Source organism: Taudactylus pleione, unplaced genomic scaffold, assembly GCF_031769625.1.
Source record: "Taudactylus pleione unplaced genomic scaffold, aTauple2 ptg000342l, whole genome shotgun sequence".
NCBI classification, from domain to species: Eukaryota; Metazoa; Chordata; class Amphibia; order Anura; family Myobatrachidae; genus Taudactylus; species Taudactylus pleione.
The window spans coordinates 6,637,725-6,656,128 of record NW_028284743.1 but is presented as its reverse complement, the minus strand read 5'-3'; the positions used below and the strand labels follow the sequence as shown (position 1 = coordinate 6,656,128).

General features: G+C 41.3%; 1 protein-coding gene across 4 annotated transcripts in view; it reads left to right on the top strand.

Moving 5' to 3' along the window:
- Window positions 1-18,404, top strand: part of PRELID2 (PRELI domain containing 2) — a 104,930-nt gene that overhangs the window by 78,873 nt on the left and 7,653 nt on the right. For all 4 annotated transcript variants that reach the window (XM_088443980.1, XM_088443982.1, XM_088443981.1 and 1 more), the window contains one exon: window positions 10,186-10,291. In XM_088443980.1, coding sequence (XP_088300106.1) covers window positions 10,186-10,291 — 106 coding nt within the window. The remainder of the gene's footprint in view (window positions 1-10,185; window positions 10,292-18,404) is intronic.

Genomic DNA, 18,404 nt, shown 5'->3' with positions numbered 1-18,404 from the left:
GATGCCGACTGTCAGAATACCGATAGCGGCATCCTGACAGTCAGATTCCCGATAGATTTCTATAAGTATTATAACCCTAACCCTCCCATCCCGCAGCCTAATCCTCCCCCTACCCCTAAACCTCCCCATAATCCTAATCCTTACCTACGCAACCTTTCGGTAGCCTGACAGTCGATATGCCGCTGTCAGCATTGTGACCGTGGGCACCCTGACTGTCTGGATGCTGACAACATCCCCATCTGTTAGATCTTCTTTTCAGCCCACTGCAATTTGTCTATCCTATACCCTGTCTACAGTTGATTCATGCATAAAATCAGGAAGCCAATAAGATTCATGAAATTGTCCATGAGGCAAAAAAGTTTAAAGATCACTTATAAAAGTACTGTAGCAAGGCTTTTATAGCTATGATCGATTGTAAGGTCCTAGCAGTGACTCATCCCCAGCCGGGGATCGGCGATTGTAGCTGCTCCAGGTATTTCCTCTGTATATAAGTCTGTGTAGGGGAGGAACAACGTAGCTGGGGCTCTGTTTATTGGAGGAAGGAATATTGCGGCTCTATAGTGCAGGCTTAAGGTGCCTACACACTTAGCGATGTGCTCACGATCCGACATTGTGTCCGATTTCCCCTTGAACTCTCCCCAGCAGCTCCCCGGCAGTCGTGGGCACGATTTGGTGTTACAAGCTGTCCAATGTGACAAACGATCTATCGTGTCTCCTAATTATTCCAGTGCATCGTGACTGAGATTGTCAGATCTGCCCTACAGCACGACAGATCTGAAGATGCGATGTACAACCTGCGGGGACGCACATCGGCATTGTGATCATGAGTGGACACTCACGATTTGGGCATATTTTACGCGATTTGTCATCTCGATGCTTCGGAATCGGGCAAATCGTGTAAAATATTGCTATGTGTGTAGGCACCTTTAAAGGTGCTCCGTACAAATACAATCATCAGCATAACATGGTTGACATGTTTCTCTGCCTTTGGGTATTGGCAGTTTCCTCAGAAGGTTATTACTAAGACTTATATACAGAGGAAATACCAGCAGCAGCTACAATAATTAGTGCTAAAACGGGACTCTGTCTGCATGTATTTATACTGCTCAATATCTTGTTACAGTGTATGGGGAGGTTGAGCATAGCACAACTTGGGTGGCTATCCTGTGTAATAGTAACAGTGACTGTCAGATTGTGGAGCTGCAAAGTTATATGCTTAACTGCAGCATAAGGAAACAGATTGCTGATTCTATCTGGCTCATTACATACTTCTAAAGTTCATAAAGGACTACGCCCTGCCAGGATTCTATCCTGTGCAACACTAAAGGGGCCTATCCATTACCCGACTTTGTGAACAATCCGACCAAAACCAGGAGGTTTTGGTCGCATTGTTCACAAAGTCGGGTAATGGATAGCTGGCAAGGACCAGCGATGCGCGTACACGCTGGGTCCTTGCCATCCCCGACTATCTACTGAACATGCCCATCAACTTGACGACTCTCGTCTGGTTTGACATGTTCAGAGATAGGAGGTCGGGCATGACATTCAGTGAACGCCGTTCATTGTGGGCACTGTACCTCGGCGACCTGTAGGGCTGAACGCTAGACTTCAGACTTTCAGGTTGCCTAATGAATAGCCACCATAACAGTGACTGTCAGATTGTGGAGCTGCAAAATTACACTGGCTACCAGGAGCAAGAAGGAAATATATTGCTGATTCTTTTTGGCTCTTTGCAAACTAAAAAAAAGTTCTAAAAGGACGATGCTCTGCCAAGATATATAATTGTTTCTTTTATATGTGTGAATTATATATTGTTGGATTTTTATATACATGCTTGTATTTTATTAAATTGTATTAAATATATAAACTGTGCTCTTTAATACCCAGTCATAGGTTTATTTCTTTGTATTCTAATTTGGTACACCAGAATACTAGCTAGGAGCTGCAATTAATATGTAAAGTGACCACCACCAGTAAATTGGTTGCGCCTGAATTTAATCTTTTGATCCACAACCCAAGAAGCAGTCTCCATCATGCTCTGTCTCCGCTGTCTGAATAAACAACCAGTCAATGGCCTGGTCCAGGTCTGGGAGAAAGGACACACACATACCTAACTTACTTATCACGCTGCTTCTGTCTCAGCCTGTATGCTCCGGACGTCAGCTGTTCACACTATCCACCCGCCGCGGCTCCTCTCTGTCATCCATCGGCGTGACGTCATGATGTCACATCGCACCTACTTCAGTGTTCACAGAAACACTTTATTGAGGGAAGAGCAGTGGGCACAGCGGCCAATGCGGGAGGCGGAGCAGGAGGGCGGCGTGGCTGGGTAAGTTTATTACTCACTGACTGACTGTATTGTGCGGCGGGGGGCCACCACCGCTGGGCCGTCACTGTCACCGTGGGATTTAGTAGCGGTCGGGTAGCAGGTGCCGGACGGGCCACCCCGAGTGCTCAGGCCCGAGACTCTAATCCTGGCTTAAGGCGGCCCTGGCAGTCAGCGGTGAGCCTGCTGTGGCAGTGTCTGTCATTCAGTGACAGCTGCCGCGCTGCGTGACATGCATGGCCTATGCATGGCTTGTGCGCCGTGAGGTTAGAGTCGTAAGGCGAGCTACCCTGCCATGCTACCGCCATCGACATAAGGCGAGCTATCCAGATTGCGAGCGCGACGGGTTGGCGACCACTGGTCTAAACAGACCATCACTTAAAACCATACTATTTCATGAGTGACCTCGATAAACAAGCTTATGTTTGTAGACATCTTGGATTCTGTTAGTGGGGGCTCTATTCATATTTTTTTTTTTACTTAATGAATTGGTATGCAATGTAAAAATACACGTGCTTTATTTTTACAAATTGTAAATCATGCGGAGGGTGTACAGTTCCGTCTTCTGATATTTTATTTTATTCCAGAACACTGCAATTTACATACTATATGGATCTAGAAAACCACAACCCAATAACACAATCCATAACTTAGCAAAGTGCTAAAATAAAATAATTATCTAATATAACAAACACAAAATAATAAAATAAGATACAAATAAGTTAAATAAAAAAAAAAGTAAGAAAGAGAACAAGACCAGGGTGGAGGGGAGGGAAGAGAGAGTATCCGCCGGGAACCTAAGGACCAAGAAACCGATGTGAGATGAACAAGGGCATGTGGAAATCAGAGTTATGAGTCTCCCATCAGGGATTTATCGTGTCCAGATTTGCAAAATTCCAACCAATAGAACCATACCTTCAGGTAATACTTGGACTGGTCAGCAGAAGACAGTATACTATCCATTGAACGATATAATTCAATCCTATGAAACCAATCAACTAGAGTCGGGAAGGAGGGGGGGAGGGAGCTGGACTTCCATCGCACAGGTATAACAGGCTTGGCAGCACTATACTTCAAAAGGGATTTTTTTATATGCAGATAAGTGTATGAAAATGAGATTCAGGAGCCAGAATTTGGGCCCATCTGGGACATCTGAGCCCACAATTTCCCATGCAACCAAGACCACCCCATCTTAGAAAGTCCTCAGAACCGGACTACCAATTGTGAAGGGGATTACCCAAGTCCTTGCCACATCTCAAACAATTCGCCGATACCCCATGGTACATTTTGGATAAGACTGACGGACAGCGGTACCAACGAGAGATTACTTTAAAATGGGTCTCAATAGTTAGTATGTTGGTAGAGCTACCCCAGGATTTTTCAAAAATTGATGCCCATTGAGTATCGCTAATATTTATACCTAGTTCGCTCTCCCATTTTTTTCGTAAAATTAGGTAATGAGGAAAAACTGTTTTCAATCAAAAGTGTATATATAATAGAAATCACATGGGTGGGGTAAGATGATGACATAACCAATTGCTCAAAGGGCAAAAGGTTACGGGTCCCTGAGGAGTAGACATTTTGTGAATGGAGAAAATGTTTAACCTGAAGGTATTCTTAAAATAACCTCAACAGTAAAAAAGCATACAGAGACAATAACGCCCAAAATTTGGTCAAATATATTAGGTCCCAGTGGAAGGGTGGGAAGGGAAAAAACAATAAGCGAGAGAAAAAAAAGAGAATAAAGAAAAAAGGAAAAATACAACCTACAATTCAAAAATGAGCAAATGAAAGTAGTAGAAAATCAACCAATTGAATAGCGCTCCTAATAAGAATGCAAAGAGAGTCTTTCCAGAATTAGGAAAAACATTGGCAGTATAGGGGCATTGGGGAAAACAGTACAAGTGACAGTAAAATGCAATCAATAGAAAACAGTGTTTATCACAAAAATTAAATAGCAGAGCAAAATATTGCATAACCAAAACAGTCTAATAGATAACACAGTAGTTATCATATTATCGATATAAAATATTCAATACTACAAATCAATGAAAGTTAGTCTAGAACCTTTCAAAAAAATTGTTAAAAGGGCTGACAAAATAACAAATGCACACGAGATGAGGAAAACATTATAATATATATGGACATCCTGTAAGTAACTAAACTGTTCGTGGACCATCCATACAAGAAAAATATATCTCCAAAGGCATGGGGTCATCATCCGAGTATGCATCAAGCGACATCTGGCATAGCTACCAAGTACCGACGCCTGTGTTGTCGTCTGGAACTCTTCACCAGTTGGAAAGCCCCATCCCGAGGAGGGTCCTTAAGGGGTTGAGGAACGAGGAAAGTTTCGGCCCAATCATGCAGCACAGGTGCCGTTAAGTCCAGAACAGAGCAGAAGGTTTCAAGATCCGAGGGGTCCTGGAACACAGCGGACTTGCCGTTATGTGATGAGTGAAGACCAAAAGGAAAAAGCCATTTATATTTTCTATTATTTGAGCGTAAGGCTTCAGTGAGCGGCCGTAGTAGACGCCGTTGTTGGAGAGTGTGCCACGAAAGATCCTGAAAAATCTGGATGTGGTGACCATTAAAGTCTACTCCTTTCACATTACGCATTTTCCTCAGGATCTACTCCTTCTGGGTATAATAGTGTAGCCGACAGATAACATCCCTTGGTTTGTCATTGTAATCACCTCGCGGTTTTAAGGCTGTATGCGCCCTGTCGAAAGTAATAAGAGCATTAGAATCATTGCCCAGTATTTCGTTGAAAATCTTGTTTAAAACGTCTATTAATCCCTGCGTTGGAATGTCTTCAGGGATATCCTGAGCCCGAAGATTGTTGCGACGTCCTCGGTTATCTAGATTATCTGCTCTATGTTGCAGGAGGAGTAAACCTTTGGCTTGAGCGTGGATAGTGTCCCGTAAATTTTGAAAATCATGGTCTCCCTGCTCTCTTCCAGAGTCACCAACCTAGTTGTCAATTGAGAGATATCAGCTTTGAGAACCGCCACTTGGAGAACTGTTTCTTGAAGTTTAACTTAAAGCAACTCCAAGTCTCTTTTAGATGGAAGTTCTTGTTTCGTTGGTAAGGATTTAAGGAGTTACATTATGGCGGAGAGGTCGGTGTCTCCGGGAAAACAGAACTTGCATAGTCTCCCGTGTGGGAAGGACCCGGCGAAGGAGGCATATCTGGCGAGGAAGGTTGAGACACAGTCTCCATAGCAGCTGAGGATGCCGATAATTTAATTATTTGATTTGCACAAATAAAGCATTTTTGTGATATTAGCCACTTTTGGTGTGTGCTTTCAATACACTATGAAAATACTGTCTTCAACAGCGGTTTCTGGGCTTGATTCTGTTCTCTTTACCTTATTGATGATTTAGCTGTGAATCTCTGCATATGACTATATTTGCAAATGGGAAAAGCAATATAATTTTGTATATGTTAATTTTACAAACAGTATGTTTTCTTTTTCTCTAATACTGTACTGCTGATGTCAATCATTTATATTTCAAGGCTGGTTAACAGTCCTACTGATTGCAGATTTCTCCTCCTTATCTCACAAATTACAGCTTTTGAACAGAGGTGCATATAATAGTATCTACACATCCCTATGAAAATGTTTAAGGTTCGATTGAACAGCTTGTGATGATAATGTTTATTTTAGTGTTTGTCTGAGATTACTTTGGTTTGTGCACAGTTTGAATGCAAATGCTAAGTGTTACGAAGCACAACAATTACTATAATGGCACAAGTAAAATAATATTTTTCAAAGTACAGATATTAATTTGTTTAAATTAAAGTCATGAGCATTTGGATCAAATTTAAAAAAAAAACGCTTATAAATATTAATAGTTCAAGAATATTCATACATGTATGGGTGTGAAGGTGCGCATCCACTACCTGACTATGACATCGTAATTGAACAGTTGTTCCTGATCCTCTGTAGTGCCTACACTGAACGATGTCGTTCAGTGTAGGCACCCTCCCTCATCCCTGAACATGATCAATCTATCGTTATCGGCAGATTGACCAGCATGTTCAGGCGATGATTGATGTCGGATATGACCAGCGGGAGCGCACATTGCTGGTCGTTTCCAACATTATAGTGCACGATTAATGATTAATTAATTACAATGTCGTAATCGTTCAATCGCTCATTAAAATCGCCTAATGGATACGCGGCTTCAATATTATCAAAGATCAAGATCAAAGATCAAGAGATACATCTCTGAAATATTCTGTGCTGCAGTGAGTAATTCTTATGATCCTATTGGCTACAGGTTTTTTTAATGGTCTTCCCCTTCAAAACTTTCTCCCACCAAAAGTGCTTCACTAAGTCATACCTCTATCCTATGACTTTTGCAACTTTTTTTTTAAAACCATGGCAGTCACATGAGTACTTTTCAAAAACATTGCTTAAGGACTATGCTTAACTCATTAATGACTGCAGCATTTTATGCTTTAGTAACCTGGACAGATTTCATAATGTCCTAACTATATAATTTAGGATACAAACTCAAGAGCAGTTTAATATGTTATACTTTTTTAGAGGCTTCCGGAGAGACACCACATCTGTGTATATTATTAGTGATTTGGCCTACATGGGAAGGACATAAGCCCATAACTCAAAATTTAACTTTTCAACTAATACTATCATTACTGTTGATTTGTTTGGAACTACAGTGCTCCACAGTGGGGAAAAGTGGCTATACATAAAACAATGACATCAAGGTACACAAATAAATGCAGACATGATAATAAAGGACAGGGATGGTCTTTTTTTATGGGTTGGGTATGACATGCCAGCGCTCAGGATCCCGACGGTCAGAATCCTGACGCCGACATCCTGACAGGGTTAGGATATTGACACCTGGCGGTAAGTACTCCGACCCCTAAACCTAACTCTCCCTCCCCGCAGCCTAAACCTAACCCACTCCCCCGTGAAGCCTAAACCTAACCTCTCTCCCCCCCCTACTCCCCCGCAGCCTAATCCAAACCGTCCCCACTGCAGCCTAACCCTAATCCTCCCCCTAGTGCCAAACCCTAATACTTACCATCAGGATACTGGTGCCAGGATTCTGACTGGTGGTGTGGTTCCGGCGCCAGCATTCTAAGCGTCGGCATCCCGACAGCTGGGATACTAACTACATCCCCTTTTTGTGGCAAAACTAATGCAATCAAAACATCCAGTTATTGACTGCGTCCTGTGCCAGCTGAAGTGATTCTGAGCATATGTTGCAACAGAACCAAGGATCAGACTGTCGTGAATACAGGCAAAGGGTAATTATAGGGTTATTTCACTAAATCAGACTTTAGGAGACCATCTGACCTATCGTCAGTAGATGCAGGTTTTTTTGTTTTTTTTATATCAAAGACACTTTAATTAAACTTCTATCTGGAAAACGATTAGGACAGATCTTCTCTACTTAACTAGTCAATAATTCAGTAGATGAATCTCATTAATAGACTACTCTCCATGACTGTGTCATTGTAATAGTGTTTCCTCACAGTGTTATACTACAGCAATCAATAAGTGATCGATAATCTCAAGCAAATTTCCATTTCCACAGCTCTCAGTGAGATAAATAACTTATGTTGATGTTTCTACTACAGTGCACTTGAGTCCAGATAATTATACTAGTCTGGAGCAATTTAAACTACTTTTCATTGAGTTTTTTTATGTGATATTCTTTCATGGCATTTAATATATTTTATTTGTAAAGTTACAGTACAATACAGTAAGAGTATAAAACAAAAAATGCAGTGTAATGGACTATTAAAATTTAAAATATGATGTTTGGAGGAATATTATTTTGAATTTTCAAGCATTAAGTATTTTCAACCTGAAGCTAGAAATTCTGAATTATTTAATGTCTTGCTTTGAGTTGCTATAAACATACAGTACAGGAGGCTCAGGTTGCCTCTGCTTGTACATAGATACAGAGATAAAGTTCCAAATACAGTTATTCTTGTTACTGAGTTAAAGAGGCTAGGAAACATGTTTATCGCACATAAGGTGCAAGTAGGATTTTGACTCTATCTTTGTAATATATATAATTAAAGTTCATGCAAGTCTTGCAGAACCTGAAATTTATTATAGAATAAAAATAAGTCATATTAATGGAGAACTTAAGGTAGAATTACTTAATATGTCTTTATTCTCATTTTAAACTCCGATGTTTCCTGGTTGTTGGCTTTAACATTTAATCATAATTTACAACAATATAGTTACAAATAGTGTTAAACTTGGTAATGTTGGGCATACATTATACAATTATCTGGGCAATCCACCTAATTTCGGCAAATCTGCAAGATAATTGTACGTACTGTGTATTTGAGCGGCCAATCTCAAAATATTGATCAGTTATGCCAAAATGTCCAGCATATCTGTCCAATGCAATATTTTTGGAGTTGCAATTCAGCCGCATCGGCCAGTGTAAGCACTGCTGCAGCTGACTGACGGACATTTCCCCTGTTCCTTCACAGTGAAGGAACAGGGAAATGTCTCCTCCCCAGGGGAGGGAGCCCATATTGTGCCCAATAGACTGATCTCCCAGTGTATAGTCGTGATATCTGCTGGGTTACAGACTGTCACATAAAATAAAGAATGTAAGCTCTTTCGAGCAGGGCCCTCTACCCTCTTGTGCTTCTCCCTACTGTAATTTAATTTATCTCTTACTCCCCACTAGGGCAACCAACACTCGGCTGCTTATGTGGGCGTCAAGGTCGCTAATATAGTAATGTTTATTATACATGTCCATGTCCTGTTTTGTATTGTAAGTTACTGGTTACTTATTTGTTCATGTACTATGTAAGGCGCCGCGGAACACTTGTGGCGCCATATAAATAAATGATAATAATAATAATAAAATGTTTGTTTGGTCTGACAGACAATTTATCTGACCGCGTATGCCCAAGGGTTTCCAAAAGTTCAAAGTCCAGAGTCATAGGAATTGTGTTGAAAATTCCTCATGTTAGGAGTGTATATCCCAACCCAACGTTTAGTTGTAGCATCAACTTCCTTTCACTGTTAATTGGCAATGGATAGGTTAGACAATAAAACGTTATTATGATCACCATGGTGATGATTCTTCACCTGAAGAATGGAGAGGGCCCACAAAATGATGTTTATTTTGCTATATATACTTGTCAAGGTGAAAATAAAACGACTTGTATGAATATATAGGGAACCAGCATGTACATAATAGACGGACACTACTATTGGGCATATAATTATGTGTGGAAGCAGCATCGTGGTTACTGATAGAACCGACTTACTGCCTTAAAAGAGTTCAGGAGAGGCAAGTAGTGGGTAAAGCTGGGTACACACTATACGATGTGTGTACCCAGCGACCGCACAACGAGATGGAATGATATATCGCGCAAGCTGTACACACTAAATGATCCGTGTACAACCACGTGATATATTATTCCATGCTACATTCAACAGCATGGCATCATTCATTGCATTGTCCCATCAGCTGTGCAGCACATCAGATGGGACGAGGCGATGAACGCCCACCGTGCAGGCGTGATCAGGTGTACATACTATACTATTGCATGATCGTTTCCGATCCGTGTTGGAACGATGTATCGTAAGACGTAAGTGGACCCAGCTTGGTTAATGAATATGATGGCAGTCTTACACAAGTTGTTCACAATCTACCAAGTACATGTCTTGTTTTTAGCTTGTGCAATGTATTTATTGGAGATTATGGTCCTGATTTAGCATTAAATGACGAATCTTACCAAGTCGCATTTTCATGTGCACAAATGGATTTATCCGCAACTCTAAATCAGGCCCCATGTTTGCAAGTTCTATTAAATAACTATTTATTTGTTTTCATTTTAGGACAGAATTTAATCAGAGAGGGACCATATCTATAACTGGGGCTGGATTCCTCAACTGTGTTCTGGAAACATTTGCACAGACATTCTTGAAACATGGAGCCAAAAAGGTAATGTCTCTAGAGTTTGTAAAATAATCACTGAGAGGTGGTTAATAATTCAATGCATTAATATTATTTTGCAGGTATCATATGTAAATGCAGTGGCTAAAGTGGGCTGGTATACAGTGATATGCCATACTGCTACTTCTCTTAGTGCTTCAATTGTAATACTATCAAATTCCAATCCATTATATTTTCCATACCCCCCGCTTCTAAATGTTCACTTCAGTCACTGTGTAAATGTAAAAAAATAGATTTAGAACTCTGCTTTCTCAAACCACCTACTGACTGCAGCAGAACTTATGGTTTTCCAGCTGTCATGGAACAAATTGGATTGCATTAGATTGATAGTACTTCCAATTCTAAAATTAACATTTATTAATACCAAATTTAAATTGTATGTGAAAAATCAATGTGAGAGCCGTTACGCTACATATATCTGAAGTCATAAAGCTTAACCATGAACAGTGTATATAGAGCTCTGTTGTTTTATAATATTGTATTATTTCTGTATAATTATCCTATGTAATGAAATATTGATGCCATTAAATCAAAAGTGCAACTAATTGTAAAATGTGGCAGATTATATTGGTGCTATATAAATTAAAGCTATTAATAATCCATGATGCTGCAAAAAGACAATACCGTAGCAAAAACTAGGAAATATATCCTATAAGCTGCAGAGACAAAACTATTTGCCGGCAATTGTATCTCAATATCAACTAAATAAAAATTATTGCTGAATAGCCCTAATGTTCAGAGGCTCCTTTCCCTTTGTTGAGACTGGTTCCAAATGGGACTCAGAAGGCTGGTACATTCTGTTGGCAGGTAACTTGGGCCCTAAAGAGATTGCCTAGGCTAATTTATATGCTCCTAATTCAGGTCATACAGATTTCTTTCTTAATGACTTGCATAGTGTTTGAAGGGGCAAGGTCCTCATTACTAGGGATTTTAATACTATCATTATGCCGACTCTTCACAAAGTGGGACAAGCACACCATCAATTTGTGACGGGCTCTCGGACTTTGTGTAAGCATATATCCATAGGACAGACTGTTTGATATTTGAAGGACTTTTATTCCCAGGGAAAAGGGTTTATACCTTTTATTGCCTCCCATGATTATTTCATATAGACTTATTTTTGGTATGTGCTCTCATAACTCAATCTCTCCTTCAGTCTTCCATTCTTTCATGTCCATGGTCTGACCATTCCCTTTTTTTTGGATTATTTTGGCTTGTTGGAAGGAGGTAGTGGGAGACTGCCGTGAATAAAAATAGTTAAAACTCCCACATCTTCAAAGCTCATGCAATCTAATGGTTAGTACACACGGTATGATCAGTCAGCGATAACGATATCACTGACTGATCGTCCTGCACCTTCCCGGTGTGCTGGATGATCGTTATCGTTCATCCAGCACACCACCCACGATGGGCCCGTGATCAGCGATGCGCGGGCGATGGTCGATATCGTTATCGACCATACGTACCCACGCATCGCTGGTCGTTGGGCACCAAAAAATGAATGATAACGATATGGTCGATATCGTTCATATTGTGCATTTTTATCGTACCGTCTGTACGCACCACAAGATTCATTTGAGCTTAATCTGCAAGAGGGTTCCCATATCCCCACAGTGTGGGAGGCACACAGAAATGAAAAATATGCTTCCCACTGTAAGAAACTTCAGGACTAGACAGTCTCAATTGACTAAATCTGTAGAGGAGGGAGGCTTGGGAGTACCATTGCTGCAACATTACAGTTATGCAGCTCAGTTGAACAATGTAATTTCCTGGCATTCTCACAACCCAAGTACTAAATGGTGTGTCACAAACTCCTTACTCCTTCATGAATAGGCTTCACAGAGTGTGTTGGCTCACTAGAAATTGCAGGCTGGGGTCAGCATACTCGGTCCCTACCATTCCCTTTACCCATCTCTTCTCACTCAGCCTTGTGGTCATCCACTAATTCTTTTGGGTTGCTCTGGTATTATGGCTGCTAAGTGGCAAGCTAATAATCTTACCAGATTCATTCACTTCTTGGGGAAATTTGCACCCAAATCTTTCCTAGCGGTCCAGGAGCAATTCCACTTCCCTGCTACAGATGTGTCCTCATACATCTAAACTCTATACACCATGCAGCACGACTGAGCCACCAGGTCCCGTGCTACTATGCTAGTATCCGGCGTCTCTTTTTGATGAAAATGAAAGTCGCAATGAGATGCGGCTAGGACGCACCAGCAGACCGTGCTGAACACTTGTATATCTGTGTGCACCTGTGTTTATATGAACCACAAAATAACTTTGTATACAGATTCAGAGACTCCACACACATATACAAGTGTCACACATCAAATTTCTCAGCACAGTCTGCTGGTGCGTCCTAGTTGCATCACATTGCGACTTAGACGCATTTTTTGCTAGAATGATACAGAAAAGACGTCCATTTCATATGGTCTGGGGCCCCTGGTTCCATTTTATGAATTCTCCATTTCTAGGGGCACACTAACCTGCCCATTGACCCTCTAGCATAATTGCCACTTGGTCTCATCTGACTGTTTCCTCCTTTTTTCCCTTCCACGGCCCTTGACCCCCTAGGGGCCAATTTGTTTTACCTCTCTCTTTCCTTCTTTTTTATATTTTCTTCATCTCCGCCCTTCCTCCTCCTTCTATGTATTTGTGATCACTGTTACGGGTAGCATTTTGCTTCTTTTTTGCCCACTTGGCACTGCTGCCTTAGCTCTGTATTATTATTACTTTGTATGGCTGCTACTCTTGTTTGCTGCTTTCCTTTTAAAAGTGTAAAACCCAACAACCATTCTTCGTTTTGTATATTGTTTTATGTTGTCTTTATTTTTGGTGCTTTTTCTTTATTTATGTGGCCATTGTTATTCTAACTACCTTGTTGTCTACTTGTGAATCTGGTAACTGGGTCACTCTCTGTCCTACAAAATAAACAGACTAAAAGAAACATATTGCTGGAATTTTGAAATAAAGGCGGCCCTTGATATCTTACTCTCTGAAATTATATGAAACATGAATGAGACTGAAAGAAGCAGGATATCAATAAACTTTTAATAGCAATAGGTAGGGATTCCACAAACTATCCTGTGAAGTCACGGGAACCTGTTTCTCATGCATTTATGTATGTATTGCCCCCAAGCAGAACTGTCTTAGCTATCCTTCCCTGTCATCTGTGACTGATTTACAGCTGAAATGTAAACAAACCATATAGAGAGATGGTAATGCAGATGTGACCCTAAAAATTAAATCTCTGAAATTACACTCATCACACAGTTACATGTTTCAGCAACATGACTGAGACACATTGGGAAATGATCCAGTTGTGGCAGGTTGTTTGCTGTTAAGTGACTTATTGGGACCTGTCATTGGGAGAGAAAAAACGGATTTGCCAATTTGCGGTTATTTTTTTTTTTATATAGGGGAAAACTTGTGTTAATGGTAATTTTTGTTTAACATTTTAAAATAGAGCCTTCCTCCTTACCTAGACACGTCTCTCATACCAATTTTGGATTCCAAACAGGAAACTTACTTGGCCAAATTTGATTCAAATTTGATTCTTGGAGCTGAAAGACTAAGTGGCAGATTCAATTGGCTGCGGGTTAATCTGTGCTGTCTGTTCCCCAAGTAAAGTGCCTGGAACAATTCCATTACATACCCACGGTCGCTCAGAGGTAGCAATTAGTGCACATTTCCGCTTGCACACTCCAGAGGTGTGATCAGAATTGAATCTGCACAATGAGATCTACATGATGGAATGCTAATTAGCAGAGTTTAATTATAAATGAGCTGACATAAAAGTGATTGCTTTAAAACATGGTATAAGAAACATATTTCCTTCTCATTATCTGAATTTATAACATGCTGTGTTTCCTACATACTTACAATATTCGTATTCACTAAAATGTAATTTCAACAGCTGAACAATTGTATAATGAACACAACGTACTGCAAATTAGTATGTATGTTTTACTTATGGAATTTAACACAATACATCACTTCGGTTTATGCCACGGTTTTGCATACGGAATGTCTCAGAATGTAAATACTTAACAATAGTGGAAATTATTAGCATGTATGTCAGTTTGAAATATTTAGTCATCCTAAAATACCCTATGCATTAAATGTTCTGCTTTCTCTTCAACGTACATTGTTTTGTGGGTTTTTGAAATAATACAAATATATTAATAAATACTTCTTCAGCAATTCAGTCTCCATAAAAAAAAGTTTGGAATAAGAGAGAATGATGAAATGGGAGTAAGAGACCCACAATTAAATAGCAAACATCAATTGTTCTTCCTTGTAATGAAGGCTTTAGTGACGGCTGTCAATTACACAAGTCTCTTTAGCTTTATCTGTGAGTGTGGGAAGCTTAATGGTTAGATAATATGTGGTGTTGTTTCTTAGTACTTCCAAGCTATACACTGTAATTAGTGCAAATTACACAGCTAAAACGTCATGTCCTGCAGCTCAGATCATCTTGTTTCGGCTCTAAATAAATGGCTATATGTTCATTATTCTTTGATCCAACAACGCACTGAAATAGTAACTATAATGGAACCCTCATGTCCTTTATCAGTGCGTATAGATTTTCTATCTGAAATAATGATTTTTGTGCTCTTTGGCAGTATATATTGAGTTTGTAATTGTATCAAATCTATCTTGTCAATAATACTTAGACTTAAGTTACTCATTATTGTTCCATTAACTAAAAAAAAAAAAAAAAAGAACTGCTTGCTCTTCAATGGTTTATATATGTCAAATTCTGTTACATGTTACCGGAATAATTCAATGTGAGTCAGAGACCCATCAAGTTATTTTATAAAACTTTGTATACAGTATGGTGGTATTTCTGTATTGTTCTTTTTTTCTCTTTGCAGTCTCAATTTTCGTTAAGCACCAGCAACAGTGTTCTCCCCAGGCTGTTTTTTGCGGGTGCACCACCGGCAAAAATCAGCCACTACCTGGCACATTGGGAGCCTGCAAGTGGGGACAGTATCTGGGAGCTATATAAAAAGGACCAGTTCCTACAGACTTTGCAGCTTTTTCATAATCAGACGACTGGGCCTCTAATAAGAAGAGAATTTAATATATAAAATGTTATTTCAAGTTTAAATCATTATAAGGTCAGGGTTTAAAACATTTTATTATTGCGAAGGCCCCCAACCGGCTGGAAAAATTTTCTGGGGAGAACACTGAGCAATATACAGACAGACTAAGTTTGAAAATGTAAAATAGTGGTGCATATTCCCACAACAACATAAAATACATCCAATGTCTATAATCCACATATATAACCAATCAGTTGCGTAACCAAGGCAGGAGCCATCGGCCACGGTACCGGCCCATCCTAGTTAGCCAGTGTAGTGCCGACCTCAGTGAGTGCAGTCAGCACTACACATTTACTCAGGACCGGCGCTAGGTTTCCCTAAGCCCAGCACCGTCCTGTGCTGCACAGCCGAGCTACTTCCCTCCCCCTGAGCGCTTGCCCAATAGCGCCAGGCGGAGAGTGGGAGGCGGGCTCAGGCTAGTGCATTTACACACACATCGCTGCCAGCGTGGTGGCGATGTGTTAATCAGCAGCCAATGAGAGTCAGACAGACTCTCATTGGCTGCTGCTGCTGCGCCCGCTGCCAGAGCCGGGCTGGAGCTCACTCATGAGCTCCGCCTTCCGGCTCCTGCAGTGGGTAATGGGAGAGATGTCATGACATCTCTACCATATTGCAGAGCGCGCCAGCCCGGTAGGACTGATGTGCGGATGGCGGCTGGAGCAGTGGCTGGAGCCGGAGCGTGGGTTCAGATAAGTTTATTTTTTTTCTTTTATTTACTTGTGTGTATTTATCGGAGGGGGGAGGTGGACTACTACTGGGGGGGACCTCTACTGGGGGCACTACTGGGGAGGACCTCTACTGAGGGGCACCACTGGGTGGACCTCTACTGGGGGCACTACTGAGGGGGGACTATACTGGGGGCACTGCATCGGGGGGGACTACTACTGGGGGCACCACAGGGGTGAACCTCTACTGGGGACACCACTGGAAGGGGCCTCTACTGGGGGCACTGCATCAGGGGGGGGGGGACCTCTACAGGGAGGACCTCTACTGGGAGAACTACTGGGGGGGACTACTACTGGGGGCACTGCATAGGGGGGCTACTACTGGGGGCACTATATAAAGGACACTGCACTGGGGGGATGACTACTGGGAGCACTGGATAGGGGGGGATCACTACTGGGGGCCTGCATAAGGGGGCACTGCATAAGGGGGATCACTACTGGGGGCCTGCATAAGGGGGACCACTACTGGGGACATTGCATACTTGGGGTACTGTATAAGGGGCACTACTGGTGGCCTGCATAAGGGGGACCACTACTGGGGGGCACTGCATTGGGGGGACTGTATAAGGTGCATATGGAATGGAAAGGAGTGACAAGAAAGGGGTGTGTCATGTGGACACGCCCCGTTTACGTCACCCCGCCCATTTTTAGGTGCGCGCGCCATCAACGAGCACACATAGGGGGGGCTCCATTTTTAAATTTGCCCTGGGCTCCAAATACCCTAGTTACTCCACTGTAACTAATAATAATACATACATACTAAAATCAAGGAGGAAGATCAACATGGGAAGGAAGGTGGTGGGGAGGGGAGGGGGCACCAACTCACACGGAAGACTCCCATTAGTTTGAAATGTAATAAGGCTTGCCAGTGTACCAGCAGCTCTCTCCATGAGCACCCAAAGTCAGCTGGACTAGCATAAATAGTGAGGGAGGAGTTATGGAATTTTAACCTGAGGAGTATCCATTAGATACTGTTGACTCAAACCAATAATTCCAAGTGGAAAAAAGTTCAGAGTACCTATAGAAGTCAAGCCTGCTAGATCAAGCTCTGATATGGGGGTTGCTACCAATACACTGGAATAATTAGTTTCACTGCATTATTCGGGTGTTTTATCAGGGTTTTTTATATTGGGAAATAGGCATAGCTATATAATGAAAGAGCCATAATTATGGGCCAGTATTTAGAGAATGCAATTATAGATTTCCAATAAGGAATACCTATTCGCCCATATTCAATTTGAGGCGAAAAGCCGTTTTCGCGTGTTTTTGGCAGAAACTTTTCGCCGATGATGTCATTTCGCCAGGCGGAAAAGTATTGCCGTATTCAATTTGAAAGACTTTCCGCCTAGACGGGAAGTCAATGCTATTTAATAGGCGAAGAAGTTTTGCCTATGAACAGCAGGCGGAAAAAAGTGCAGAATTGGGGTTTTGGGGTGCAACATTGCGGGAACCCCCGTGCAGCCTTCAGACAGTCCTCCAAAGGTAAACTGTGTCAAAACATTTTTAAAAAACACTTAAGAACACCCCAAAAAATCACTTTGATTTTGGGGGCAATAAAAAAAATTGTTGGGGAACAAAGTTAAAAACTAGCGACTAGACTCTAGGGGGGGTCCCCAAGTATGCCTCAGGTGTTTTTTTCATTGCAGGGACTTGCGGCAGGTGGATTTTTCACGTTTTTTTAAACTTAACTTTAGCAACTTTAAAATATGCTGGCCCCCATTTTCAAGTACCCCAAATTTGCTGGGATCTGCAAAAAAACCTCCTGAATACTATTCTGCACCACTTATACAAAAACGCTATTTAGCAGCTATTGAGGCCGTTTAAAAACACCAAATACCTTCAGCAAGCCAAATCGGGGGTAACCATAGCTAACCCCCATGTCAGAGCATCTTTTGGGGGGTGTCAGGCTGATTTCCCCAAATCTGACAGTACTTTCCGCTTGTTTAAGTTTCGGCGTGTCCCGTTTTCGCCTACTTTCAAATTAAATACGGGGATAAGCGGGCACGCTCGCGATACTTTTCTGCCTGCAAAACACGCGATGTAGGCGAAAAGTCTGGGAGGCGAAAAAGTATTGCGGCTCCACTCAAATTGAATACGGCTCTAAGTGGGCACTCCCACCAGATATGATATGGAGACCTATTCAGAATATTGGGAAACACTGTATCCTTTATTATTTAATGAAATATGATTGCATTTTATGGAAATTGCAACTAATTGTAAAGCACTTCAAAGTATGCTGTTGCTATATAAACAAATGACAATAAAAAT